General features: G+C 63.3%; 2 protein-coding genes across 4 annotated transcripts in view; both read left to right on the top strand.

Annotated features, from left to right (window-relative positions):
• INSRR (insulin receptor related receptor) overlaps positions 1-8,197 on the top strand; it is a 19,244-nt gene extending 11,047 nt beyond the window's left edge. For both annotated transcript variants that reach the window (XM_025214358.1, XM_014524176.2), the window contains exons 8-22: positions 367-605; positions 892-1,059; positions 1,507-1,702; positions 1,935-1,976; positions 2,175-2,470; positions 2,826-2,962; positions 3,187-3,352; positions 3,478-3,586; positions 3,871-3,941; positions 4,162-4,391; positions 4,504-4,614; positions 5,356-5,515; positions 5,622-5,751; positions 5,881-6,015; positions 6,188-8,197. In XM_025214358.1, coding sequence (XP_025070143.1) covers positions 367-605; positions 892-1,059; positions 1,507-1,702; positions 1,935-1,976; positions 2,175-2,470; positions 2,826-2,962; positions 3,187-3,352; positions 3,478-3,586; positions 3,871-3,941; positions 4,162-4,391; positions 4,504-4,614; positions 5,356-5,515; positions 5,622-5,751; positions 5,881-6,015; positions 6,188-6,464 — 2,467 coding nt within the window. In that variant the 3' untranslated portion in view covers positions 6,465-8,197. The remainder of the gene's footprint in view (positions 1-366; positions 606-891; positions 1,060-1,506; positions 1,703-1,934; positions 1,977-2,174; positions 2,471-2,825; positions 2,963-3,186; positions 3,353-3,477; positions 3,587-3,870; positions 3,942-4,161; positions 4,392-4,503; positions 4,615-5,355; positions 5,516-5,621; positions 5,752-5,880; positions 6,016-6,187) is intronic.
• Positions 8,198-8,378: 181 nt separating this feature from the next.
• Positions 8,379-21,864, top strand: NTRK1 (neurotrophic receptor tyrosine kinase 1). Of its 2 annotated transcripts, none has more exons than XM_025214359.1 (17): positions 8,379-9,637; positions 11,221-11,295; positions 11,609-11,680; positions 12,249-12,317; positions 12,491-12,645; positions 13,097-13,245; positions 13,752-13,878; positions 15,004-15,333; positions 15,672-15,689; positions 15,950-16,008; positions 16,320-16,422; positions 17,139-17,285; positions 17,585-17,715; positions 18,237-18,409; positions 19,357-19,597; positions 20,339-20,497; positions 20,858-21,864. In XM_025214359.1, exons 1-17 carry the CDS (start codon positions 9,381-9,383, stop codon positions 21,041-21,043), a joined length of 2,451 nt encoding a protein of 816 aa, XP_025070144.1. In that variant the 5' UTR covers positions 8,379-9,380; the 3' UTR covers positions 21,044-21,864. The 2 variants fall into 2 exon arrangements, with proteins under 2 accessions (XP_025070144.1, XP_025070145.1); XM_025214360.1 differs by having other exon boundaries at positions 9,541-9,637; positions 11,150-11,295.
• The last annotated feature ends 3,062 nt before the right edge of the window (positions 21,865-24,926 follow it).

Raw genomic sequence — 24,926 nt, 5'->3', positions numbered from 1 at the left:
GTCCTCGTGGGCCCCCCACCCACCCTGAGCCAGCCAGGAGGCAGCTGGCAGGCTTGGCTCTGCCTTGGGGTACCCCAGGGCTCCCCTCTTCCTGCCTAGGCTGGCGGGGTGGGGTTGCTGCATGCTGTTTCCTCCCCAGAGGGGGCTGCATCATGTATGTGCATACGGGATGCAGAGGTGTGAAGCAGGTGCCATGCCGCACCCCAGAGCCAGCTGTGCATCTGGGGCCATCAGATCCCAGAGGCAGCTGCACCTCTGTCCTGCAAGCAGTCATGGGAGGGGGCCAAGTCCCAGTCAGGGGGCAGGAGGAGGGGAGTTTGTGGCCCTCCACATGCTGATCCCCGCTGCGGGGGTGGGGGTGTCCAGGCCCTTCCAGAACGTGACGGAGTACGTGGGCCAAGACGCCTGTGGGGCTCACAGCTGGAATGTGGTGGATGTAGAGCTGCCCCTGCACAGCGACCAGGACCCTGGCGTGGCGCTGCTGGGCCTGAAGCCCTGGACGCAGTATGCCCTCTTCGTCCGTGCCATCCCCCTCACCACGGCGGAGGAAGGCCGCAACTATGGGGCACAGAGCGAGGTGGTCTACATCCGCACCCTGCCAGCAGGTAGGGGTGCCAGGGCACGTCCCGCTACCCGTTAGGTCGCTCCAGCGGATAGCAACCAGCCACTCCCGCCAGCTAATGGAGCCGCGGCAAGTGAGGTTTGGGTCCTGGGTGCAAATCCTCCCGGGTGAGTGCCCCATCCTGGGAGCTTCTGCACCTCTGCTGGGGTGGAGGGCGCAGGGGTGCTGTGGATGACCCAGTCCCAGGCAGGATCAGGCCCCCAGGGAAGAACAGGGGCAGATGGGGATGCAGATGGGATGCGTGGGGGTCACGCCGTGGTGTCCCACAGCCCCGACGGTGCCGAGGGATGTCATCTCCATGTCCAACTCCTCGTCCCACATCATCGTGCGCTGGAAGCCGCCCACGCAGCGCAACGGGAACATCACCTACTACCTGGTGCTGTGGCAGCAGTTGGCGGAGGATGCCGACCTCTACGTCAACGACTACTGCCACAAAGGTCAGCGCGGGTGGGCGCCAGGGGCCGCCTCCCTGCCATGGGCTATGTGCCCGGGTCTTCCCTACCTGGCAGGGGTGCCAGGGGGCAGGGCTTATCCAGGCCGAGCCCCAAGGGGCGGGGCTTACCTAGGTGGAGGGGTGGGGCTTACAAGGGATGCCAAGGGCGGGGCTTATGAAGGTGGAATTCCCATGGGCGGGGCTTCCAAGGGATGACAGGGGCAGGGCTTATGAAAGTGGAGTTTCAAGGGGCGGGGCTTACAAGAGATGCTGGGGGTGGGGCTTAGCCAGGTGGAGTCCCAAGGGGCGGGGCTTACTAGGAGTGCTAGGGGGCCAGGTGGGGCTTACCTGCTTGGTCTCCTGGGTCCATCCCAGGCGCTGTGGGGGGGTGGCAGGTGGGCACAGAGGAGGTGCCTCCTGCTCACCCCACCGACTCTGCGCCCCGGCCCAGGCCTGAAGCTGCCAACCAGCAGTGCGGACACTCGCTTTGACGTGGAGGGCAGCGAGGGCCCCGAGGGCGAGGAGGCGGCCGAGGAGCGGTGCTGTCCCTGCCACCCGGCCGACGGGCAGCTGCACATGGGCGGCGAGGCCGTCTCCTTCCAAAAGAAGTTTGAGAACTTCCTGCACAACTCGATCATCATCCCCAGGTGCCGGGGGTCTTGGGGGTCCTTGCCTCCGGGCGCGCGGGTCTGGGGGATGCCGCAGGCTGCTCTGGGCCGGGCAGAGCGGGGTGAGGAGGGCAGTGGGGTGTCTAGCTGAGAAGCCAGGACTCCTGGGTTCCCTTTGGGATGGGGTGCCTGTGACCATACTTTGTCCATCCCATGAGGGTGCCTGGGGTGCCAGGACCCTCTGGGCAGTCTCCTGGCTCTGTCTTTCCAGACCCCCCTGGAAGGTGACATCGGTGAACAAGAACCCGCAGAGGTGAGTAGAGACCCTGCGTGGCAGAGGAAAACCCCAGGAAGAGAACCCAGGCGTCCTGGCTTGCTCTAGCCGCGTGACCCCCTTGCTCCTCCGGGACCCAGGAGTCCTGCCTTGACCTGACTATTAATGAACCCCTGAGGTCTGGGAGGGACTTAGGAGTCCCCCAGCCCTCCCGGCTTTCACCGCTGTCCCCCATAGGACCCCCAAGAGGCGTCGGGACATCTTGGCCGTGACCAGCCCTGGCCACGCACTGCCCGATGCACTCTCCTCGGAGCCCCGGGGGAATCTGTCAGCCCCGCAACGCGGGGGCGTGAGCCCCAAGGCCGAGCCTGACTTCCAGATCTTCGAGGACAAGGTGCTGCGGGACCGGACGGTGCTGTCTCAGCTGCGCCACTTCACCGAGTACCGCATTGACATCCATGCCTGCAACCACGCTGCCCACACCGTGGGCTGCAGCGCCGCCACCTTCGTCTTCGCCAGGACCATGCCCAAGCGTACGGCCTGCAGCGAGGAGAGGGGACGGTGGCACAGTGCAGCAAATCCACTCTGCCCCTGGAGACCGGAGTTCGAATTCTGGTTTCCATCCATGCAATGAGTTTCTTGGGCTCAGCTTCACGGCAGCTTGGAGGGATCCCCCCCACCCAGGCAGTGCTCGGGTGTGGGACCCCCAGATTTGTAGGGGTCCGTGGGTCAGGGCAGGGATGGATGGGGCTGTAGGGCCCCATGAGGGTCCAAGAAGAGTCCCCCAGGCCCATGCCACCTTCCTGGCCCCACAGGAGAGGCTCTGGGCAGCACTGGGGCTGTCAGACCTGCCCCCACGGCTCTGATCCCTCTCTTCTCCCCCTCCAGTGGAAGCAGACAACATCCCTGGGAATGTCACCTGGGAGCCAGCCAGCAAGAACAGCGTCCTGCTGCGCTGGGAGCAGCCGCACAACCCCAATGGGCTCATCCTCAAGTATGAGATCAAGTACAGCCGGGAGACCGAGGTGCGTCCCACTCCTTCCCCCTGGCCCCTGCTCGTGCCCCTGTCCCGGATGCCTGGGTTCTGCACCCACTGGCCGTACGCCCCACACCCTTCGCCTCCCGACCTGAGGGTCTTTGGGGCAGAGGCTGCCTCTCCCTCGGGGTTTGTACAGCACTTGGCATGCTGCATTGGAAGCAGGCCCCGCGCCCCCATGCCCCTCTTTAACCTGTCTCTGCTCTGCCCCAGAACGTATCCACAGTGGTGTGCGTCTCCCGCCACCGTTATGCAAAATACGGCGGTGTCCACCTTGCCCTGCTTCAGCCAGGGAACTACTCAGCCAAGGTCCGGGCCACCTCACTGGCTGGAAATGGCTCCTGGACTGGCCTGGTCAAATTTTACATCCTGGGCCCAGGTGAGTGGGGTGTGGGTCCGGCTGAGGGGTGCTCATGGTGCTGCAGGACTGGCCAGGGCAGGGTTGTTTTTGGCTTCCCACGCGTCTGTAAAGGCTGGGTTTATTTCTACCCCCTGCCCTGACAGTGGAGGAAGAGTCTGGAGGCATCTACGTGCTGCTGACCGTCATGCCCATCCTGCTCATGGTGCTCATCACCTGCCTGGCTGTCTTTGTCTTCTTCTACAACAAGAAGAGGTAATGTGCAGGGGTCCCGAGTTGCACCGAGGTCATGTCCAGATCAGGCCAGTGAGGATTGGGGCCAGGCTGCATGGAGTTGAGACCCACCAGCCTTCCCTGGCCTGGGCTCTCTGGAGGGCTCAGAGGGCCCGATCCTGCCTGGGGGTGATGCTTGGGCCTGATTCTGCCCCCCTTGGGCACCTGTTTGTAGCAGGGTCAGATGGTGTTAGGTCCTACTGGGGGGTTCGGCAGGGAGCAGGGTGGGAGCTGAGACCCTCACCCCTGCCCTCTCCCCTTGGCAGGAACAGCGATGGGTACCCCAGCGGCACACTGTATGCCTCGGTCAACCCTGAGTACTTCAGCACCTCCAACAGTATGTACGGCTCCCAGAAACCACTTGGGGCAGGCGGAAACAGGCACGCAGCTGGGAAGGGCCGGGTTGAGTTGCAACTCACCCCTTGCAGCATACCAGACCCAGAAAGGGGTCTTGGGGCAGGGCAGGGGGACGGACGCGATGGTGGCTCGGCACCCGGAGTACACAGCTCCCCAGGCCAGCAGCAACAGTAGGCTTTTATCCCCCATCTGCACCTCAGTGTATGTCCCGGACGAGTGGGAAGTGTCACGGGACAAGATCACGGTGATCCGGGAGCTGGGGCAGGGCTCCTTCGGTATGGTGTATGAGGGCATTGCCCGTGGCCTGGAGAAGGAGGGCGAGGAGACCCAGGTGGCCCTGAAGACCGTCAATGAGCTGGCCACCATGCGGGAGCGTATCGAGTTCCTCAATGAAGCCTCCGTCATGAAGGCCTTCAAGTGCCACCACGTGGTAGGGGGCCAGGGGACCCGGTGGAGGGTCTTGGGGAGGCCTGGACAATCCATGTTCCAGCTAGCCCCCATAGCCACAGCTCCTGTCCTAATGCCACGTGACCTCTCCCTAGGTCCGTCTCCTTGGCGTGGTGTCGCAGGGCCAGCCTGCCCTGGTCATCATGGAGCTGATGACCCGTGGGGACCTGAAAAGCTACCTCCGGTCTCTCCGCCCTGACGCTGAGGTGAGAGGCTGCAGCCAGTATCCAGCTGGGTAGAGGGTGGAGAACAGTGTGGGATGGGGCCAAGCCACAGGTGCTGATGGGGGCAGGAGGAAGCTGCTCAGGGTGGTGGATTTAGGGCATGGTGTTGGACTGAGCCTGGGGGCAGGGGCTGGGAAGGGGATACTCACCATGTACTGCCCCAACTGAGGCCATGGCACCTGACTTGGATGGAGCATGCCCACCCACCCCTCCTATTCCTCAATTCGTCTATCCACCCAACCCTTCATCCACCCAACCCTGCCTCCATCCATCCATCCACCCAACCCTCTGTCCATCCATCCATCCACCCACCCACCCAACCCTCCATCCACATTCATCCACCCAATCTCTGTCCATCCATCCACCCAACCCTGCAGCCATCCACCCAACTCTCCATCCGAACCCTCCCTCCATCCATCCACCCAACCCTCCCTCCATCAGTTTTCCCAACCATCTCAAGGCAGGTGTGTCATCCCAGACAGACCTACCCACTCATTCTGGGGGGAACATCTGCTCGGTGAGGCGGGGATCACGATGCTCTGGGTCCGTACAGCACCTGGCACCCTGCTTGCGGGTGCTCTACCACCCAGCATACCTTGCAGCCTCTGGGCCTCCGCTCCACAAGCTGCTTCCCCTAGAACCTTCCTGGGGACACTGGAGGGGGGAGGCTGCCCTGATCCCACTAGGCCCCCTGCCCATCTGTCCTCCCTCGGTGTCTCCCAGAACAACCCCGGGTTGCCGCCACCCTCACTGAAGACCATGATCCAGATGGCGGGGGAGATCGCCGACGGCATGGCATACCTGAATGCCAAGAAGTTTGTGCACCGCGACCTCGCCGCACGCAACTGCATGGTGTCCGAGGACTTCACCGTCAAGATTGGAGGTGGGGGCAGTGGGACGGGGGCTTTCAGGTTTGCTCCCGGCAGGGGCTGTACAGATCTGGGGGGGCATGTTCTGGTCTGGTGACCCCCCTGCCTTCCTGCCCCCAGATTTTGGCATGACCCGGGACATCTATGAGACGGACTATTACCGCAAGGGTGGGAAGGGGCTGCTGCCCGTGCGCTGGATGTCCCCCGAAGCCCTGAAGGATGGGCTTTTCAACACCCACTCGGATGTCTGGTAGGTGCCTCCCCTCTCCCGGATGGATGGATGGATGGATGGATGGTCTGGCAAGCTTCCCGGCGGGGAGCAGTGTGTGGCCAGGGGGATGTGGCCAGCAGAGGCCATGACATCGTGCCGTGTCCCCAGGTCCTTCGGCGTGGTGCTGTGGGAGATCGCCACGCTGGCCGAGCAGCCCTACCAGGGCATGTCCAATGAGCAGGTGCTGCACTTCGTCATGGACAACGGCGTCCTCGAGCGGCCTGAGAACTGCCCTGAGAAGCTGTGAGAATCTGTGTCCCGGGTCTGGCGGCCTCCTCTCTGGGCCCGATTTTGTGGGCACCCGGGTCTCAGGGTGGGCATTGGCTCTGCATCCTTGCAGAACTGCATGGGGTCCTTCTCTGGGGCTGGGGAGAGGGCAGGGGTCTGGGGTGTGCTGACCCCCCTCTCTCCCCAGCCATGAGCTGATGCGCTGGTGCTGGCAGCAGAACCCGCGGCAGCGCCCATCCTTCACACAGCTGCTGGGCCGCATCCAGGACGACATGAGCCCGGCCTTCCGGCGCCTCTCCTTCTTCTACAGCTCCGAGAACCAGCGCCGCGGCTCCGGCGAGGCCCCTGACACCGAGGCTGATGCACTGCTGGTGGAGGAGACCCCCTGCTCCCCTAAGGACCCAAACCTGGGCCAGGGCCAGCCGGGAGACTGTTCGCACATGAACGGGACATCCTGCCTCTGAGAGCCCTGCCCGGCCCCTGGAGCTGCCCCCATCCCCCCCAGAGGACTCTGGTGTCCCAGGGCTGCTCAGGATCAGGGCTTTCCACCCTGGAGCACACCTGGGTCAGGAGCTGATCTTCCCCCTCTCCCGCGGGGACAGTCCTGGCAGGCTGCGCAAGAGCTGGACTGCGGGGGCTCCAAGCTGGCTGTGCACCCATGGACATGCATGCACATGCAGACACAGGTCACCCCACACGTGCTCAAATCACAGCTCCAGACTGTGTGCAGGGCCTCCCCAGGTGGGTGATGGAGACGCTGGGACCCCCATGCCTTGGCCCGTGCTGGGCCAGACACTGGGGAGGGGGTCTCCCCTCCTGCCTTGTTTCTTTCTCAGCTGTGTGGGGGCTCGGAGGTTTCCCCTCACACTGAGCTGGCTGCTTCCCTGGCAGGGACCCTGGGGCCGCGCTGCACCAACCTGAAGGGATTTTCTGTGCTGGGGCTGCTGGAAGCTCCCTCCAGCACAGGCTGGTGGGGATGGGGCTGGACGACCCCTGGTGCAGACCTTGCACCCCTGGGCATTCAGCCAGAGCCTGGGCAGGGAGCTGGGCACTGTGCTACCTGCCTCAGGCCTCCTGGACTTGAGTGGCAGTTTCCCAGCAGCAGTAGGCGGCTGTTACCCCATGCAAGGGGAGGCTGCTCCAGAGCTGGGTGTTGCAGGGGGGTCACACACCAGACCCCTGCAACGGGCCAGTGGCTGGGGTCTTTGCATGGCTGGGGTGGGGGCAGCATCTCCAGCACGTGGCAACCAGGATGGGGCTAGCGGAGCCACGGGGTGCAGCAGCTGGGCTGGCTCCTGCTTGCACCAGCCATGCTTGCTCATTCCCATATGGTTGCATGGAGATGGAGGGCAGGTGAGGGGGGTGGCACGCCGAACCGAGCCATCCTCTCTGGACCGGGAATTAGCCATGCCCCCACAAACCTGGGGCCAGGGCTGGGTTGGGGGCTGCATGGAGGGGTCTGTGGCCACTGGAGACCACGTGCAGGGGCAGCGCTGACTTGGCTCTGTCTTTCTGGTGCTGTTCAGTAAAGAAGATGGGGCGTTGAGGCCCCAAGCATAGCCAGCTCCTCCATGTCTGCGTGTGCGCCTCAGCTTTCCCCCTCACCAAGAGACCGAGGGCAGGCCCCAAGGCAAGCGTGGGGTCCCAAACCTCCCCCTGCTTCCAGGATGTTGCTGAGGACCATTTGTGGGAGCTCAGGCAGAGAACTGCCCTGCTTGTGGCATGTCAGGGAAGCTCCCAGGGCTGCAGCTCCTGTTTCTCTGGAGCCGAGTGTGACCTGCCACCCCGTCGTGCCCTGGCCCCGGGCACCAAACACCTCAGCAGCCCCATTAACCACGCACTTTGGAGCCTGGGACCTTCTCACGTGGTTAATGAGTAACCCCTGGACCCACGTCCGTGACCCCCTGCACGCCCCAGAGGGCAGAAGCAGAAGCGGGGCTAGGGGGTGACATGGTGGGGGTGGGAATTAATGAGTGCCGGGCAGGAAGGATTAACCCCAGAGGGGCACCAGGCTGGAAGGCAAAGCAGGGCAGGGCTGAGGTTCCCCTGTGTTTCCAGGACCCCCCGCCCCAGCTTTGTAAACCCCCACCAGCATTCCCCCAGCAGCCCCTAACTGGGCAGAGGCCCAGCCCCTGGGTTGTGTTGGCTGCTGGGATACAAAGGGTTAATGGCCAGAGGGTTTTGCATTTGGTGGGGGGCACTGGCTAGCTCCCCCTGCCCCATGCAATACCCTTGCACAAGAGGTGTGTTGCGGGGGGGGCGCTATCTGCACCCCAGCATCTCAGCAGAGGGCAAAGGTCACCGGGACCTGATCCTGCCCTGGTCTCTTGACCTGATTTCCCAGCTGGGAGTGTGGGTGATGCTGGCACTACCCGGCATGCCCACTGGACGGCGCCAGGGAGCTGACACACACCCTGCAGCAGAAGGGGCGAAGTGTGCACACGTGTTCCTGTGCGTGTGCATGGACATATCCTCCAAGTGCATGATTTAAATGCAGCCCCCTGGCTTGGGGTCCTGACCTGTAACCTCGGAGCACCCCGGAGCATAGCCTGTGGGTTCTGTGATGGCCTCAGCCAGGGTCCCAGAGGAGCAGAGCTCAGGACCCCAGGGGGCTGGGGGTGCAGAATGCAGCCAGCCAGGCCTCCCCTTGGCTGAAATGCAGCCACCTCTGGGGAGCAGCCAGGTGGCTTGTGTGTGTCGGAGGTGGTGCAAGGCCCCAGGGCAAGGGCAGTGCTGTGGGTTTGGGCTTGGATGAGGCCATGAGGAGCACGGTTGTGTTTGGAGGCAGGGGGTTCAGACCGCCAAGGTGCCTGGCTGGGGGAAGCTGAGGAAGGTACTGTGGTGGCACTGGGGGAAGTTGTGGGGAGCTGCATCATGTGTGCACATGTGTATGCATGGGTCCCAGGCTGGGGTGGGGGCTCCTCTCCTGCTCTGCTGATGCCCCCCACCCCAGCTGTGCCAGTGCCCCTCACTCCTGACCCACAGTCCCCCCATCTGCAATCCCCCCACTGCAACTGTGCTGGTGCCCCTCACTCCTGACCCACAGCCCCCACATCTGCAATCCCTTCACCCCAGCCATGCCGGTGCCCCTCACTCCCAACCCGCAGCCCTCTTCTCATCCCCCTACAGCTGTGGGGAGTTGGACCCACTTTCCCTGCTGTACACCCCCACTCCCTTGCAATGGGGCCTGTTCCCTGCAATGCTCCCTTCAATCCAAATCTCCCCTTGGTGCCCAGGGGCTGTGCCCAGGGGTGCCCAGATGTTGGACAGCTCCTGCCTGGGCTGGGCTGGGCTGGGCTGGCTGCAGCTGTCTGTGGAGGAGGGCTCTGACAAGCTCCTCCCTGCAAGGCTGGACATGCCGTTGCCTTTAAGCCGGGCAGATGCCTGCACACCCATGCTGGCCACCGCCTGCCCAGGCAGCAGGTGCACAGGGCACTGGGGACCCGCTCTGGGCACCGGGGCCCACCATGCTGCCTGCCTGGTTGCTTCCGCTGTGCTGCCTGCTCCTGCCCTTGGGCTGTGCCAGCCCCTGCCCTGGGGGCTGCAGGTGCTTCGGGACCCTCCAGCTCCAGTGCCTGGAGCCCAGTGGCCTCCGCAGCCTGGCAGAGCTGGCAGGGACGGAGAACTTCACTGACGTGTGAGTACCTCGGGGGTGTGGGGGAGGCAGGCCAGGTGGGGAGCCGGAGACCCAGGAGATCAGGAGGGCTTGGGAGTGCCCAGGGTGGGGTCACAGCCAGCCTCCCCTGGTCTGTGCCCCCTGCTCTGCTCCATCCCCAGGAGACATCGTGCCAGCAGCGGAGGGGCACCCCCAGCTAGGCTCAGGCCCTGGGGGCTGGGCTGCCGTCATCCCCGGCCACCTTGGAGCCATGGGAGCAGTCCCGTGCCCAGGCGTTGTGCTCAGGGTTGCTCCTGCTCCTTGCCCCCCCCCCCCTTCCCCCCCGCATCCACCCTGGGCAAAGCCAGGGATGGCAGGGCAGGGCAGGGCTGGTGGTGGGGAGCTGGCCGTGGGAGCCAGCCCCCCTTTCTGCTGCAGCTCCCAGCGCCACCAGGCATGTGGCTACCACCAGCCCCTTGTGCCCTGGGGGACAGACATGGTAAGGGGGAGGCTGGCAGCCCGGACGCCTGGGTTCTGCTCCCAGCTCCGGGAGGGGCGCAAGGTCTATGGGAGACTGGACACTTGGGTTCCTTCACTGGCTTTGGGCCCTCGAATCCCATCCCCGGCTTGCCAGCTCCCCTTGGCTGGGGCCATGCCTCGGTTTCCCTTTCTGGGGTGGGGCTGAACCTGGCGGGCGCTGCCAGGCCTTTGTTGCGCAGCGGCTGGGAGGGGCAGGGCACTTCCAGAATGGGCTCCTCTGCCTGCCCCACGTGCAGGCGGCTTTGTGTGCTGCATTTATGGCCTCTCCTGAGCCCCATGCATCCATGCCAGGGGATGTCCCCCTTACCCCAGGCAGCTGTCACCCCCCAGCTCATCCCACCCAAGGGGCCGCAGTGCCACGCACCCAGGACTCACCCTCCAGCCTCGTGATGCAGCTGCCCCACCCTGCTCGGGCACGGGGATGGAGGCTGGGTGGGGCAGAGGCTCCCAGGCAAAACCCAGGGCCCAGCCCCTGAGATGGAGCCCAGGAAAGTCGCCCCGGGCTGCGGGGTCCTGAGCCCCAGGGGATTCGCACGGGTCTGGGGGATCGGGACCCTTCTCCCTTCCTCTGTGGTTTGTAGAAGGTTATCGAGCGGTTTCCCAATGCTGTTTGCATTGGGAAGAGTCATTCACCGCCCGTGCAGCAGAGCCTGGTGCCCAAACACGGGGGCAGGCGGGGGGGATGGTGCTGGGTTCAAGGCTGGGACGTCTTGGGGTGGGGGGTCCAGGGAGCAAGGGAATTGCTATTTGTGGGCCACAGGCAAAGGGGGAATCCAGCCATGGGACATGGATCACTGTGGAGTGGCCCCGGACCAGCGCCCAGCACAGCCCCGCTGGCAAAGTGCCCTAATGCAGCCCCAAGCTGGTTTCAGGGGAAACTGAGGCACCATGGCCCTCCACCCCAGTGAAAGCAGGGGCATCGGTGGCTGGGGACAGATGCTCCATCCAAGCCTGGAGCAGCTGGAAGGAGCGGGATAATGAGGGAAGAGGCCTCCTTATGGCCCCATCCATCAGCCCCCAGCGCTGCTTGCCTCCTGTCACCCTGCCCGGGGCCCGATCCTGCTCACGGCCTTGCTGCTTCCCAGGGTCATTGAGAACCAGAGGGCGCTGAGCCGCCTGACATTGGACGACATGAAGGCCTTCCGGGAGCTGAAGAACCTGTGAGTATCCCTGGTGCGTCACACGCGTGCGTGCAAGGGGGTGGGTTGGGGGCAGATCCCCTGTCCCAATACACCTCCCCCATGAAGCCTGCAGAGACTGGGGGGGCAAAGGGAGATGCAACCCCTGGGGACCAGCCCCCGGGGCTATTGAGAGCCGCCTCGAGGCTGCTCCAGCAGGTGCTCGGGTCTCTCCCATGCACCCTGCTCTGGTGCATCCACGTGACCTCCTGGGTTCCCCAAATTGCCCCCTCCATGATGCTGGGGTCGGGGGGCGTGGCCTCCCCTTGCTCATGGCAGTCCCTCTGCCTCGCAGTACCATCACTGGCTCGGGGCTGCACTCCATCACCGAGGACGCCTTCCACGCCACCCCCAAGCTCAGCTACCTGTGAGTCCTGGGGACTAAGACGGGGCCTGTCCTGCCTCCGTCTGTGCATCGCGGGTACCAGCCTCCCCCTCCCCGTGTGTTGTGGGGCGAGGGATTGATCGGGCACAGCTGTCCCTGCGCTGGAGAGCAATGCCGGCTGCAAAACTCAATCTGCCGGCAGCTGGGGCTCGAGGAGGGGGAGGCAGCTCCGGGGGAAGTGCTGCTCTGAGCTGGGGAAAGGCCCGGGTGCCGCCGGTGATGCCCCCTGCCCAGCTTGCTAGGGCAGATCTTGCTCCCCTTTTGCCCTTCTGTAAGTGCCCCCTTCTTTGGGGTGTTTGTAGCTGTGTGGGTGGTGCAGGGGAGCAATAGCAGGGGCACTCATTGCATGGGGGCAGGGCGTGAGAGACACCCCAGATGGTGGGCAGGGCTGGGGTCCTTGCAGGTGCTCTGGGGCTCCATCTCCCTGTGCCTCAGTTTCCCCTCCTGGGGCAATGGGGGTTGCAGCCTCACTTAGGCTGGGTAAGAGGGGGGCTGGGACCACCCTGGATGGGTTGCTCCTGCTCCACATGCCTGTCTCTGCCCCCGGCAGGAACCTCTCATCCAACGCACTGGCGTCGCTGTCCTGGAAAACCTTCCGCCACCTGCCACTGCAGGAGCTGTGAGTACCCATGGGTACTGCCAGGGCCTGGCCCAGCCCGGGAAGGGCCCTGGCTGCATTGGAGCAGGGACCAGGGGTGATCCCAGGGCTGGGGTGATTGTGGGATGGGCAGAGTGGGTGGATCCCGCCCCCCCACCCCAGGGTCCTGCTCCCTGACCCCCGTCCCCGTGCAGGGTGCTCGTGGGGAACCCCTTCCAGTGCTCCTGTGACCTCCTGTGGCTGCAGCTGTGGCAGCGAAGTGGCCAGGCTGGGCTGGGGAACCAGTCGCTGAGCTGCTGGGGGCACAACGTGGAGGTTCTGCTGGCTGAGCTGCACGTTCCAGACTGTGGTACGCGGGCCCTGCCCTGAGACCTGGAGTGTGTATGCATGTGCACGTGCATGTGTGTGAATGCATGTGCGTGTGCATGTGTGCTTGCATGTGCATATGCAAGTGCATGTGTGTGTGTGTTCTGCCTGTGTGCATGTGCCTGTGTGTGTGCAGGCATGCATGTTCGTATGTGTGGGCATGTGCATGTGCAAGTACATTGGTGTGCACGTATGTGTGTGTTCTCTCTGTGTGCAAGTGCATGTGCAAGTGCATGTATGCAGATATGTATGCATGTGTGTGTGTTCTGTCTGTGTACATGTGTATGCGTGTGTGCTTATGCAAGTGCATGTGTGTGCATGCACAAACACGTACATGCCCATGTGCGTTCTTGTGTGCATGTGTGTGTATGCATGTGGAAGGGGTGCTGTGCCCACCCTGAGGCACTCTGTCTCTCCCCCCTGCCCCTGCGCAGAGCTGCCACGGATCTGGATCGAGCACCATGATGTGCCGGTGCAGCAGGGCGAGAGTGTAAACCTGACGTGCCACATCCTGGGTGACCCGCCAGCCACCGGTGCTTGGATCGTGCCTGACGTGGGCCTTGAACCGCCTGTCATCGTCCAGGCAAGTGGGGCCTGCGGGCCTCGGTTTCTCTCCCCTGTACAGCTTCCCTTCCCAGAGGGAGGTGGCTGGAAAGCAACCCCTGACCCCTGGGAGTGCCAGATCCGACCTCCTTGTCCCTGGGGGCCTCTCAGCCTTCATGTCCTGACCTTGTGGCCTCATGACCTGCAGCCTCCTCTTTGTGCCGGAGGCCATGGGAGGTTTGCTTGGTTGTTGTGGGTTTGGGGGGGGGGTCAGCCGTATGCTGCCTGCTGGGGCAGTCCCAGTGCCTCCCACCCTCCTGTTCTCCATTAAACCCCTCTGTCCCCAGCTGCTCCATCCTGCCCCATTGGCTCAGGTGCAATTGCAGCCCAGCAGAGGGTCCTAGCCCCCACACTGTTCCCAGCGAGGGGTGATTCTCCCCCCAGCCCAGAGTGTGTTTGGCCTGGCAAGGCTGCCGGCAGGGTGGGTGCCCAGCCCTGCTTTGCTCTGCCCACTGCTGGGGTCTCAGACCGGGCCTGTCTCTGCAGGTGTCAGCCTCGGAGGTCTCCCTACAGATCCACAATGTCTCATCCACCTTCAACCGCAAGGATGTAACCTGCTGGGCTGAGAATGGGGTGGGCCGCACTGAGGAGGCCGTGCAGCTCAATGTCACCTGTGAGCCTTGCGCAGGTGGCCAGGGGGGCGGGAGAGTGGGGCACAATGGGTGTGGGGCTAGCCAAGGGCTCTGCCACTGCTGCCCATGGGGGGGGGTGTCTTGGTTATGTCATTTAGCAGCCCCAAGCAGCTTCACAGCAGCCCCTTGCATTCCCATGTAGACCCAGGTGCCTGGGAACATGCATGTATGAGCGTGTGTGTATGCGTATGGGTGCGTACATGTTTACAGGTGCACGAACATGCATGTGGATGTGTACATGTTTACAGGTTCGTAATCATGTGTTTGGGTGTGCATAGGTGTGCATTCCTGGGTGTGAGCATGTGTGCACGGGCATGTGTGCTTGCGTGTGGATGCGTACATGTTTACAGGCGCGTGAACATGGGTGTGAGTGTGCATTCATGGGTGTGAGCATGTGTGCACAGGTTTGTGTGGATGTATACGTGTTCATGGGTGCACAAACATGCATGTGGATACACATGTGGATACACAATGTGTTTACAGTTGTGTGGACATGCATGTGGCTGTGAGTGTGCATAGGTGTACATTCATGGGTGTGAATGTGCGTGCATGGGTTTGTGTGCATCCACACACATGCACACGTGCTTACAGGTGCACAAATATGCATGTGGATGCGTATGTGTTTAGAGGTGTGTGGACATGCACATGGGTGTGTATAGGTGTGCATTCATGGTTGTATGAGTGCACAGGTGTGTGTACTTGTGTGTGCATGCATACATGTTTACAGGTGCACAAACATGCATGTGGATGCACATGTGTCTACAGGTGCACAAACGTGTGTGGGCATGCATAGGTATGCATTCTGGGTGTGAGCATGCATGCATGGATGTGTGAGCATGCATGTGGGTGCATATGTGTTTATGGGTGTGCATATGTGTGTGTGCATGTGAGCATGCATGTAGGGGTGCATATATGAGCGTGTGCGTGTGTTTGCAGGTGTGGGGGTGCGTGTGTGTGTGAACCCACGGGTGTGCAAGGCAGCATAGGGCCAGCCCCAGCTCCGAGCCCTAGGGACAGGCCCCCCGGTTCCAGCCCCTGCTCCCAGCGGGAGGGCCAGGTGGGGGGCTGTCCCCGGCCCCCTGCCCCACGCTCCCGCTGTCCCGCAGTCCCGGCCGTGATCCTGGACCTGCAGGATGCCATCGCGCAGCACTTCTGGTGCATCCCCTTCTCGGTGGACGGGAACCCGGCGCCCAGCATCCGGTGGCTGTTCAACGGCTCGGCGCTGCCTGAAGGGCCCTACATCCACACGCGTATCGTGGAGGCCGAGCTCAACTCCACCGTGCTGCATGGCTGCCTGCACCTCAACCGCCCCACACACGTCAACAATGGCAACTACACGCTGCTTGTACGCAACCCTCTGGGCACCAATGCCCGCACCATCTACGGGCGCTTCATGGACAACCCCTTCAGCTTCAACCCCGAAGAGCCCATCCCAGGTGCATGCCCAGGGAGCCGAGGGTAGCAGGACACCTCTGGGACTCAGTTTCCCCTCCTGCCTCTCTGCTATCAGGAGCCCTCGGGGAACGGGGAGCTGGAGAATCACGCATTCCTCTGACCCTATTAGGGGCAGGGGTGATGGGAGGATGCCACCCTGGGCATCGAGTCCAGGCAGCAGGGAACCCAGGTGTCTGGTTTCTCCCCGCAGTCATTTGATCCATGTTGGAGAGGGGTGAGATGGGAGTGAGAGGGGCTCTGATGTGGATTGGGGGGGCAAGTGGGGTCCCGGGGCTGGTGAGTAACACAGCTTCTTCTTTCCCCTCACCACCGCCTGCAGTGTCGCTGTCTCCCGTGGGTGAGTCTTGACTGGGGGGCTGCTTTCCACCCTGCCTGCACCCGCAGAGGGACCCCAGGCCACGTGCACGAGCCCAGCCCTGGATCGAGTTGGGGGACGGGGTGGGGGTCACTGGGATCTCTGCTCCAGATGCAGCCCCCACAGCTGGAATGGGGGGTCTGTACCCCATTACCAGCCCCCCAGACCCTCACCGGGGGGGGGGGGGGAGGGGGCAGAGCTGCACCCCCTGCGCTAATGCTGCCTGTCCTGCTTCTCTCCAGGCCATGGGAACAGCACCCAGGAGGGGCCGGTGGAGACGTCGGAGGACCATGGCATTGGGGTGAGGGGGTTGTGGGGGAGCACAGAGGGCGTCTTTGTTGGGACAGGGCAAGCACCAGGATCTGCTGCTTCCTGCCAGCTCAGCCTGCCCTGGGTGGGGAAACTGAGGCATGGGACTGGCCTGTTTCCCTGCAGTGGGTCAGAGGCAGCATCAGGCCTTCCCTGACTCTGAACCACCCCCCCGGGAAGAGAGCCCAGGAGTCCTGGCCTTTGGTCTGTGCTGTCTCTCCCTGGGAGGGCCAGGTCTGGCATGGCCTCGGCCTCCGTCCTAGCAGTGCCCGGGGTCCAGGCTGAGCCGTGTCCCCTCCCCAGGTCTCAGTGGCCGTGGCGCTGGCCGTCTTCGCCTGCGTCTTCCTATCTGTCATGCTCATTGTGCTCAACAAGTGTGGGCGACACTCCAAGTTCGGCATCAATCGTAAGTCCCTGACACGGGGCCTCAAACCTGCCACCTGGCTCCATGCAAGTCCCTCACCCTGCAGGAGCCGGCCCTGTGTCCATGGGGAGTAAACCTGCTGGTGGCTGGGCGTTGCTTCTATGCATGCCCTGAGGTCCAAGGGGGGCCATGTCCATGGATGCGTCACCCCCGACTGCTCCCAGTGCTTGCCCAGGCCCCGATCCTGCCTGCAGGGAGCAAGGGAGGCTGGAGCTGGTGCCTGCAGCTGGAGCAATGGGGAAGGGGGGCAATGCAGGGCCCCGGGTCCGAGAATCCCACCCCCGCCCCCCCGCAGCCATGTGACAAGCAAGGCAGGCGGCAGCTGCTAATTCACTCCTGGAACGGATTCAGCCTCTAAATGGGTTTGATCAGCCTGGCTCCCCCCGGGGCCGGAGCTTGGACTGGGAGTGGGGAGAGGAGGGGGGTGCTCACTGCTCCGTGGGTGCATCACGGCACTCGGGCCCGGACCCCTCGGGGCTTTCATGTGCTTCACTCACCTTCCCCATCCCCGCATTGATACCACCACCAGCTCCTAGAGCTGGGGGGCTGCACGCGCCCCCCCCCCCCCCCCCCCCCCGGGATCAGGACCATGGGTTGGGAGGGCATCCCTGCCCACCTGGGTTCATGGCATGGGCTCCTGCCTGCTTGGGGTCATGGCATGGGATCCTGGCATCTCTTCTCCCCCCCGACCACGGCAGGCTCGGCCGTGCTGGCACAGGAGGACGATGTAGCCATGTCCCTGCACTTCATGAACCTGGGCAGCAGCCCCCTGTCCTCAGCGGAGAGCAAACTGGATGGGGTGAAAGCCAGCGTCATCGAGAACCCCCAGTACTTCTGCGACACCTGTAAGGGACAGGGCAGGGTGGGATTAGGAGCTCCCTGGGGTGTTTTGGGGGGGCTGGGAGATGCCCTGGGGTCTTCCGGGGGGTCCTGGTAGGAGCTGGGGGTGGGAGGTGTCTAGGGGGGTTTGGCTGAGGATGGAGTGGGTGCGGAGGCTCTGCCCCAGCCCAGTCCCCTTCCCTGGGGTCCCCACTGAACCCCTTGGCCCCAGAGCGACACCTGCATCCGGATCCACCCCTGTTCAGAAGCCCCCCTACCTCCTGAGACCAGGGGCAGGGCAGGGCTCACAGCCCCTGTCCGGCAGGTGTCCACCACATCAAGCGGCGGGACATTGTGCTGAAGTGGGAGCTGGGCGAGGGCGCCTTCGGGAAGGTTTTCTTGGCCGAATGCTACAACCTCATCCCCGACCAGGAGAAGATGCTTGTGGCTGTCAAGGTAACCCCCAGCCCTTTCTTCCCCACTCCACAGCTTGAGTCTCCAGGGCAGGGGACTCCCTCCCAGCAACCAGGGCTTCTCTCTGGGGAATCCCCACCAGCTGCCGGCGGTATAGGGCTTATGACACATGACTGATTTCCCCTGGCAGGTGTGAATGCACATACGCAGGCGCACACACAAACACCCCGCTGGGCCCTGTCCAGGCCTGTGGGAGAGTCAGCACTCAGCCCTCCCAGCCCTGGTTTGCAGAGATCTCCTGATTATGATGGCAGTGGGAGCTCTGCTTCGTTGTGCCCGGAGCTGCACAGGTGCCCCCTGTCCCCCCCAGACCTCGCAGCTGCGTGCAGAGATGACAGCATGAGCTTGTTCCCAGGGACTTGCCCAGGGTCCCCTAGGCAGTCGGTGTGGCCCCCTCGCCCCTCACCCTTTGCACCCCATGCCCAGCGGGGGCAGGCGGCCTGGCCTCCCCTCTTGCCCCCTCCAGCCCCAGGGTTGCATTGCTCCAATTTCCCCCCTGCCAGGCGCTGAAGGAAGCCACGGAGAGCGCCCGGCTGGACTTCCAGCGTGAGGCAGAGCTGCTGACGGTGCTGCAGCACGAGCACATCGTGCGCTTCTACGGCGTGTGCACAGACGGCGAGCCCCTCATCATGGTCTTCGAGTACATGAAGCATGGCGACCTCAACCGCTTCCTCAGGTGGGGGCCGGGGACGAGGTCTGACCCACCTGGGCCTGATCCGTGCCCCGGCCTGGCTCAGAGCTCCTTGGGGCTGTAGCAGGGGGTCATGAGCTAGTCTGCTGGGGCCAACCTGAAACCCTGGAGGGGCAAACACAACCCCTTCAAGGCTTTTTTAACCCTTCCCCAAATCTCATCCCCGTGCACACGTGTGCACACATTTGCACGCTCCCCACCCCACATGGAGACCCACTCCTCTTGCTGCTTCCCCTGGCCGCCGCTGGCGTGCCCTCCCCACCGCTCCATTACTGGCGCGGCTCAGACAGCCTCCCTGCTAATGCGGCCCTCCTTGCAATATTGATTAGATTAGCTGTCTGAGAGGCTGGCAGCGAGGGAGATTGCCCATCAGTTGCAATAAGCAGAGACTCTTCGATGGGCCCCCCAGGCATTGCTGCGAGACGGGGGGCTGCTGGGCGGCCACGGGCCGAGCGCGGAGACGCAGCTAAGATTATGATGGTGATGAGACCTGGCGTAAATGGCTCCGCGCCCTCTGCTGTCAGCACCGCTTGGCATCAAAGCAGGCACGTGGCCTTGTGGAAAGCCACGGATGGACTTTCACGCATGGCTGAGGGAGGCTGTTGAGGTCTGGGAGGTGTCGGGTGTGTTCAGAGGATTTGAGCTGCATTTGGTGCCCCCCTGGAGCCATGTTTGGTGCCCCCCTGCCCCTGTCCATACAGATATTTGATCTCAGTGGCACTTGGATCAGCCTCGGGGCTGCTCCAGACTGCTGGGCAGAGAGGATCGGGGCCCTGCCACCCTGCCCAGTGTGAAGGACAGGGCATGAAGCCTTTATGCCACCCCTGCTCTGGACACAGGAGCTATTTCCCTGCTCTGAAAGGCCTGAGAGGGCACTGGGGATGCCAGTTCACTCTCCAGACCTCACCCCTGCCCTGCCATGCCCTGCCCAGGTCCCACGGGCCAGATGCCAAGATCCTGGACAACGGGAATGGGCAGCCGTTTGGGCAGCTGACACTGAGCCACATGCTGCAGATCGCCACGCAGATCGCCTCGGGCATGGTGTACCTGGCTTCCCTGCACTTCGTGCACCGCGACCTGGCTACCCGCAACTGCCTGGTGGGCCACGGCATGGTGGTGAAGATTGGGGACTTCGGCATGTCCCGGGATATCTACAGCACCGACTACTACCGAGTGAGCACGGCGGGCGTGTGTGTGCATCCTCCATGTCCCCTTGTAGTGTCTGTGCCCATAGAAAATAACTGCTCAGTACTGCTAGCTAGGGGAGGGCTGGTCTCTAGGCAGGATGACAGCTCACTACTGCTGCCATCCAGGGGAGTGGCTGATCTCTAGGCAGGATAACAGCTCACTACTGCTGCCAGCTAGGGGAGGCAGGAAAACAGCTTCCCAAACCTGCTGGCCAGTGCAGTCTCTGGAGCTCCCTTTTGAACTCTCCCCTTGGCAGATCCTTTGCTGGGTGCCCGGGAGGCTCGTCCTTCTTCCCTCCTCTAATCCTGTTCCTTTCTGGGCTGGTCGGCATGGCAGCTTGCCCACTCGCCTGGGGTGGGGGGCGGGAGTCCGGGGCAGCAGGGGCTGGAGCCATCCATCTCCATCCATCTCTGGGAGGGCCCTGCTGGGAGTGGTGTGGTGACAGCCGGGGGCTCCGGGGGCCGCTTGCAATTTTCCCTTTTAGCTCCAGCCCCACCCAAGCCCTGTATTCATATTTAATGGGGCCTGGCAAGGCAAGGGGGAGGCAGAGCACTTAGCGCAGGTGGAGCGGGGGGAGCAGCGAGGGGGTGGGGCGTGCATGTGGCGTCTCCAGGCCCGATTCTGCTTGCCTGGCACAAGCCAGGGGCAGAAGGGGCTCTCCTCCATCTCTCACTTTTCTTTCTCTCTCCTCTTCTCTCCCTTTTATCATTGTCCTCACCCCGGCAGGTGGGGGGCCGCACGATGCTGCCCATCCGGTGGATGCCCCCCGAAAGCATCCTCTACCGCAAGTTCACCACTGAGAGCGATATCTGGAGCTTCGGGGTGGTGCTCTGGGAGATCTTCACCTACGGGAAGCAGCCCTGGTACCAGCTCTCCAACACTGAGGTGTGGGGCTGGCGAGGGGCATAGGGGGGGCTGGGGGTCCAGGCGGCTGCTGCTATGGGGGCCAAGAAGGTGGCCTAGGGAGCCAGGGGGTGCTGGCTCAGCCTCACGGGGCCCATCCAGGCTGCCCCTGGGCACTTGGACACCTGGGTTCTTTCTCCAGCTCTAGCAGCCAATGGAAACCAGGACGCCTGGGTCCCACACCCAAAAGGGAGCAGCAGGCAGGGGTCAGGGGACCTGGGTTGGGACTGTCACTGCCGGGGGGCATTGAGATCCTTGGGGGGCTGACCTCCCTGTGCTGAGCCGGGGGATGGCAGGAGAGGGGCGGTGGTTTCACCCGCTTCGTCCCCCTGCCACTACTAGGCTATCGAGTGCATCACGCAGGGCCGGGAGCTGGAGCGCCCGCGGACCTGCCCCTCCGAGGTCTACGACATCATGCAGAGCTGCTGGCAGCGCGAGCCTCCCCAGCGCCAGAGCATGAAGGAGATCCACCGCCGGCTGCAAGCCCTGGTCAAGACGCCGCCTGTCTACTTGGACATCCTGGGCTAGCAGCCAAGGGGCCACGGCTGTGGCCGGGGGGAGCTCCCACTGCTCCCTCAGACCCGGTGCAGCCCGGGACGGGATGCCAAAATTGCTGTGAGCCTGCGACGGATGGACGGATGGAGGCTTCCTGCTGCTGGGTGCCTGCCCCAGCCCTGCTCACCCTTTCCCTGTCCCTGGCTGGGGGCTGCCTGGACTTCAACCCCCACCTTACCCTGCATCTGGGGCCACCAGATGCTGCTTGTGTTTCGGAGCGGGCCGGACTCTTGCTTTTCCCGATCAGAGGTTGGCCAATAGGGTTGATGGGACGGGGGTGTGGATGGGGCTGTCCCGCAGTCCCCGTGTGTTTCTAAACCTATTTATTCTTGTAAGCACTAGATCATTGCTATAGGGGCTTCTCGGGGCGGGGTGGGGGGTGCCTGATTGTACAGAACCAGAGGCTCATGGCAGCCAGGGGGGCTGCACCGTCTTGCACCCCAGCCATAGAGCATCCATTGCACCCATGAAGGGTTTGCGGGGGCCATGGCTCCCATCCTTCCCACCTGCAAGTTCCAGTTGGGGTCTCCTGGGGGCCAAGGGGGCTGGTCTGCAGCAAGGGGAGACCTCACCATGGCAGGAGCTGGCACTGGGCAGAGGTGATGGAGGTGACTCTGGGCTTATGCAATGGGCCCGATTCTGCTTGTGCTGCAGCGATGCCTGGTTCGACCCTGTCCGCATGGGTCTAGCAGCAGCTGGGACCTCCCTGTCACTGGGCCTCCTTGCACGAGCACACCTGCTGGGGCCACGTGCACCCGTGGCTTTGCACAGGGACCTGCTGTGAAATAAAACCTCTGCCCAAGTCCCTCGGTCGGAGCTGGGTTTCTCAGGCGCCGCCAGGCTGGGATGGGGGCCTGGCGCCATGGTGGGCTCCTGCCCTGTTCTTGCTTGGTGTGGATCCGAGAGCCAAGGCACCAGGGGAGGGTCTCGTGGTTGCCTGTGGACCTGCCAGCACCAAGTCGGCTATCTGGGGCATGCAGTGATGCTGAAAGAGTTTGCAAAACTTTGGGAAGGAAAAAGCAAGCCCAGCCGGTTCGGTGCCTCCCCTCCCACCACCTTGCCTTGCCCTGTTCCCGGCCGAGACCTGCCCTTCACCGAAGCCGGGTGACCGTGACCACGCTCTGGGACACGTCAGGACCTCGCTTCTGTCTCTGCCACCGGCAAGGCAGGAACACATGTGCCCTTCATTGAATCAGAGGCCTTATCGCCTGCCCCGCAGCGTCCCCATAATCACATCTGCCGGCATGGGCCTGCTCTACCGCTAATGTTCGAGCCCCGGGTCTGCCCGTAATGGAGCTGAATGGATTGCATCTGGGTAATTAGCCACGGCTGCCTGGGTCCCAGCCCGTGCTTTGTCACTAGCCCCTGCCGGAGATAAGAGAGAGGCACTGCAGAGCTGGCAGGCTGTCGTGGCCGAACCCGAGGGCATGTCCAAGGTGTGTTGGACCTGGGGCTCGAGGCAGGAACCCGAACCTGCCATCCTGCCCTCCCTGGGGGGTTTCCTGAGTGGAGAAACTAAGGCAGAGTGGAGAGCTGGCTGCAGGGCTGCAACTTTGCAAACCCGAGCCCAGACAAAGATGGGGCTGGGGAGGGGTGAGAGCAGTGGTCCCAGCCCCCTGCCCAGGGTTGGGCTAGGCCTGGTGGGATGCAGCTGAGCTGAGATGGGCATGAATGCCTCTGGGCTCCCCCTTTCCCCATTCATGCCCGAGCCAGCTGCATGCAGCCCCCCTGGAGATGCACAGCCCCACTCCCCCCGTGTGTGTTGCCCCATTGCCTTCCCCTGGCATAGGCTGGGGCTTTCCGGGATTCAGTGGCATGACACACGTGAGCCGCCCGGGCTGTTTACTGCAGTGAGAAAACATCCAGGAAACCAGAGCCGTCCCCAGTGCCTCACGCCACATTGGCGGCTCCCACTGACTCCTGCAGCTGAAATCAATCCAGAAGCTATTACTCCAGCCCTGCGCCCACTGGGAAACCAGGGCCAGTGCACAGTGCCCACCTGGGCCAGCCGGGCAGGGGTCTGCAGGGCTTCAGTCTCCATCAAGGGCTTGAACCGGGGTCTTGAACTCATCGTGCTCCGCATATGCTCCAGCACCGGGCGGAGCTGCCCGCCCGCATCAGCTTGACGGCTTATGCCTGGAGCCTGACGTGGCAGGGTCACAGCCAGGCAGTGCGGCCCTGCCAGGGTCTGGGGGGCGGGAATGGGGGAAGATGGGGGTGATATCGGTCTCTCTCCCTCCCTGAATTGGGTGTTTGAGGTTTCAATGCTATGTGGGCTGGACCCAGAGCTACGGAAGTGGGGCAGCCATGGACAGCTGTCCTGGGGCTGCATCGGACACCACAGCCAGCGGATGTGACCCCATGCCCTTGACACTGGCAATGAGCTCTGCTATGGCTGTGTCCAGTGAGGTTTGACAAGGCTTGGGTTGGTGCGACCACCTCTGGGGTGTGTAACGACCACACGTAACAGCTGGGGAGGGGATCCAGGGGGTGGCATGGAGCCAGGAGGAAACAAGCCCCCTATGTGACTGCACCCCCTCCCCACTGCCCTGGGGAAGCAAACTGCAGGGGGGCTCCTTGGGGTCTGGGGTCCCAACCAGCCTGTGAGTCTCCAACTCCCGGGATTGGCAGCAAGCGGGGTCCCAGCCCCCTCGCCCGTGCCATCCGCTGAAGGGTTAAGAGCGCAGCACGGTGACCCCCTCCCACCATCACCACCCCTGCGGTCCCTGAAGCGTTTAGCATGGATTGATCCCCCCAGCAGTTTCTCCATTTCATCTCTGGCGCGGGGGCTCCGGGGGGAGTGGTAATGGACTCTGACAATGAGGTAATTAACGGCTCTGCTCGCTGGAAAACTCTCCTGGGCCTCGGGTCCTGCTGCTGCTGCCAAATGCAGCCCTGGGATCGGGAAGCTGGGGGCTGCGGGGACCAGGCAGGGCCAGGGTGGGGGTTGGGGGGTACTTATAGGGCTGTAGCTGGACCTGGCCCCTCTTGTGAGGAGCTCGTGATGGGAAGGGAAGCACCTTTGCACACTCACAGCCAGGGAGAACGAAGGCTGGGGCTGTGCCGAGGAGAATCCTCCAACCCCGTAGCAGTATGGTGCCCATGACACGCGCAGGAGGGCAGCCGGGCCCCTCCTCACAGCCCAGACCGGGCAGTGCATTAAGCCTGCAGTGAAGTCAGTGGAAAGATTTCTTTTTTTCCCCCCAAGCCAGCACTTTTCTATCAGTCATCAGGGGCCTCGTGGAGCCCAGGTGATTGGCATCTGCAGAACAGGCAGCAAAGGGTCTCTGGCATTGCTCCAGGGGCTGTGAGCCGCCTGGCTTGCCCAGGGAGACTTACCCTCACCCTGCTGATCGCGAGGGCCTGGACCCGGGAGCTCGTGGCAGCCAAGCCCTTGTTACCCATGAACCAGTTGCCGAGTGGGGAAGGGACCTGGGCAGTGCCAAAGCAGCTGGCAGTAAGTGGAGCTGCAGTGCCGGAGCCTGGAAAGGGGCTGGCCCAGCGTACAGCACCTAGCACCCTCTCCTGCCTTGCTGAGTCCCCTCTAAATTCGTTTCACCCCAAGCATGTGGCTGTTTTGCATCGTGGCCAGGCCAGCAGGGTCATTATGGGGGTGGGTGGGGGCATGTTCCTGACCCTCCTTTCTGCCCCCCAGTTTTTGAGCAGGGCAGGGTTGCCGGAGGCTGCCAGCCCCGCGGAAGTTTTCCCTGTAAGTAGCAGGCTGGCACGTATCCACGCCATCTTCGCCGCGGCGAGAAGCATGTCCTTGGCGGGCACACTGGCACGTTCGCGGTGCAGGGCCCATCACCGCCGCAGAGCTGGCGCTGCTGATGCGGGGCTGGTCGGGACCCGGGGG

Source organism: Alligator sinensis, unplaced genomic scaffold (assembly GCF_000455745.1).
Source record: "Alligator sinensis unplaced genomic scaffold, ASM45574v1 scaffold811_1, whole genome shotgun sequence".
In the NCBI taxonomy this organism is placed as follows: Eukaryota; Metazoa; Chordata; order Crocodylia; family Alligatoridae; genus Alligator; species Alligator sinensis.
The sequence above is the reverse complement of the archived record's forward strand: the minus strand, read 5'-3'. Positions and strand labels throughout refer to the sequence as shown.

Excerpts from the sequence above, each read along its gene's own strand:
- NTRK1 (XM_025214359.1), top strand. The coding sequence starts at position 9,381 with ATGCCTGCACACCCATGCTGGCCACCGCCTGCCCAGGCAGCAGGTGCA. Across the intron at positions 9,638-11,220 it reads ACGGAGAACTTCACTGACGT|GGTCATTGAGAACCAGAGGG; the intron begins GTGAGTACCTCG and ends GCTGCTTCCCAG. Across the intron at positions 17,286-17,584 it reads CCAGTACTTCTGCGACACCT|GTGTCCACCACATCAAGCGG; the intron begins GTAAGGGACAGG and ends CCTGTCCGGCAG.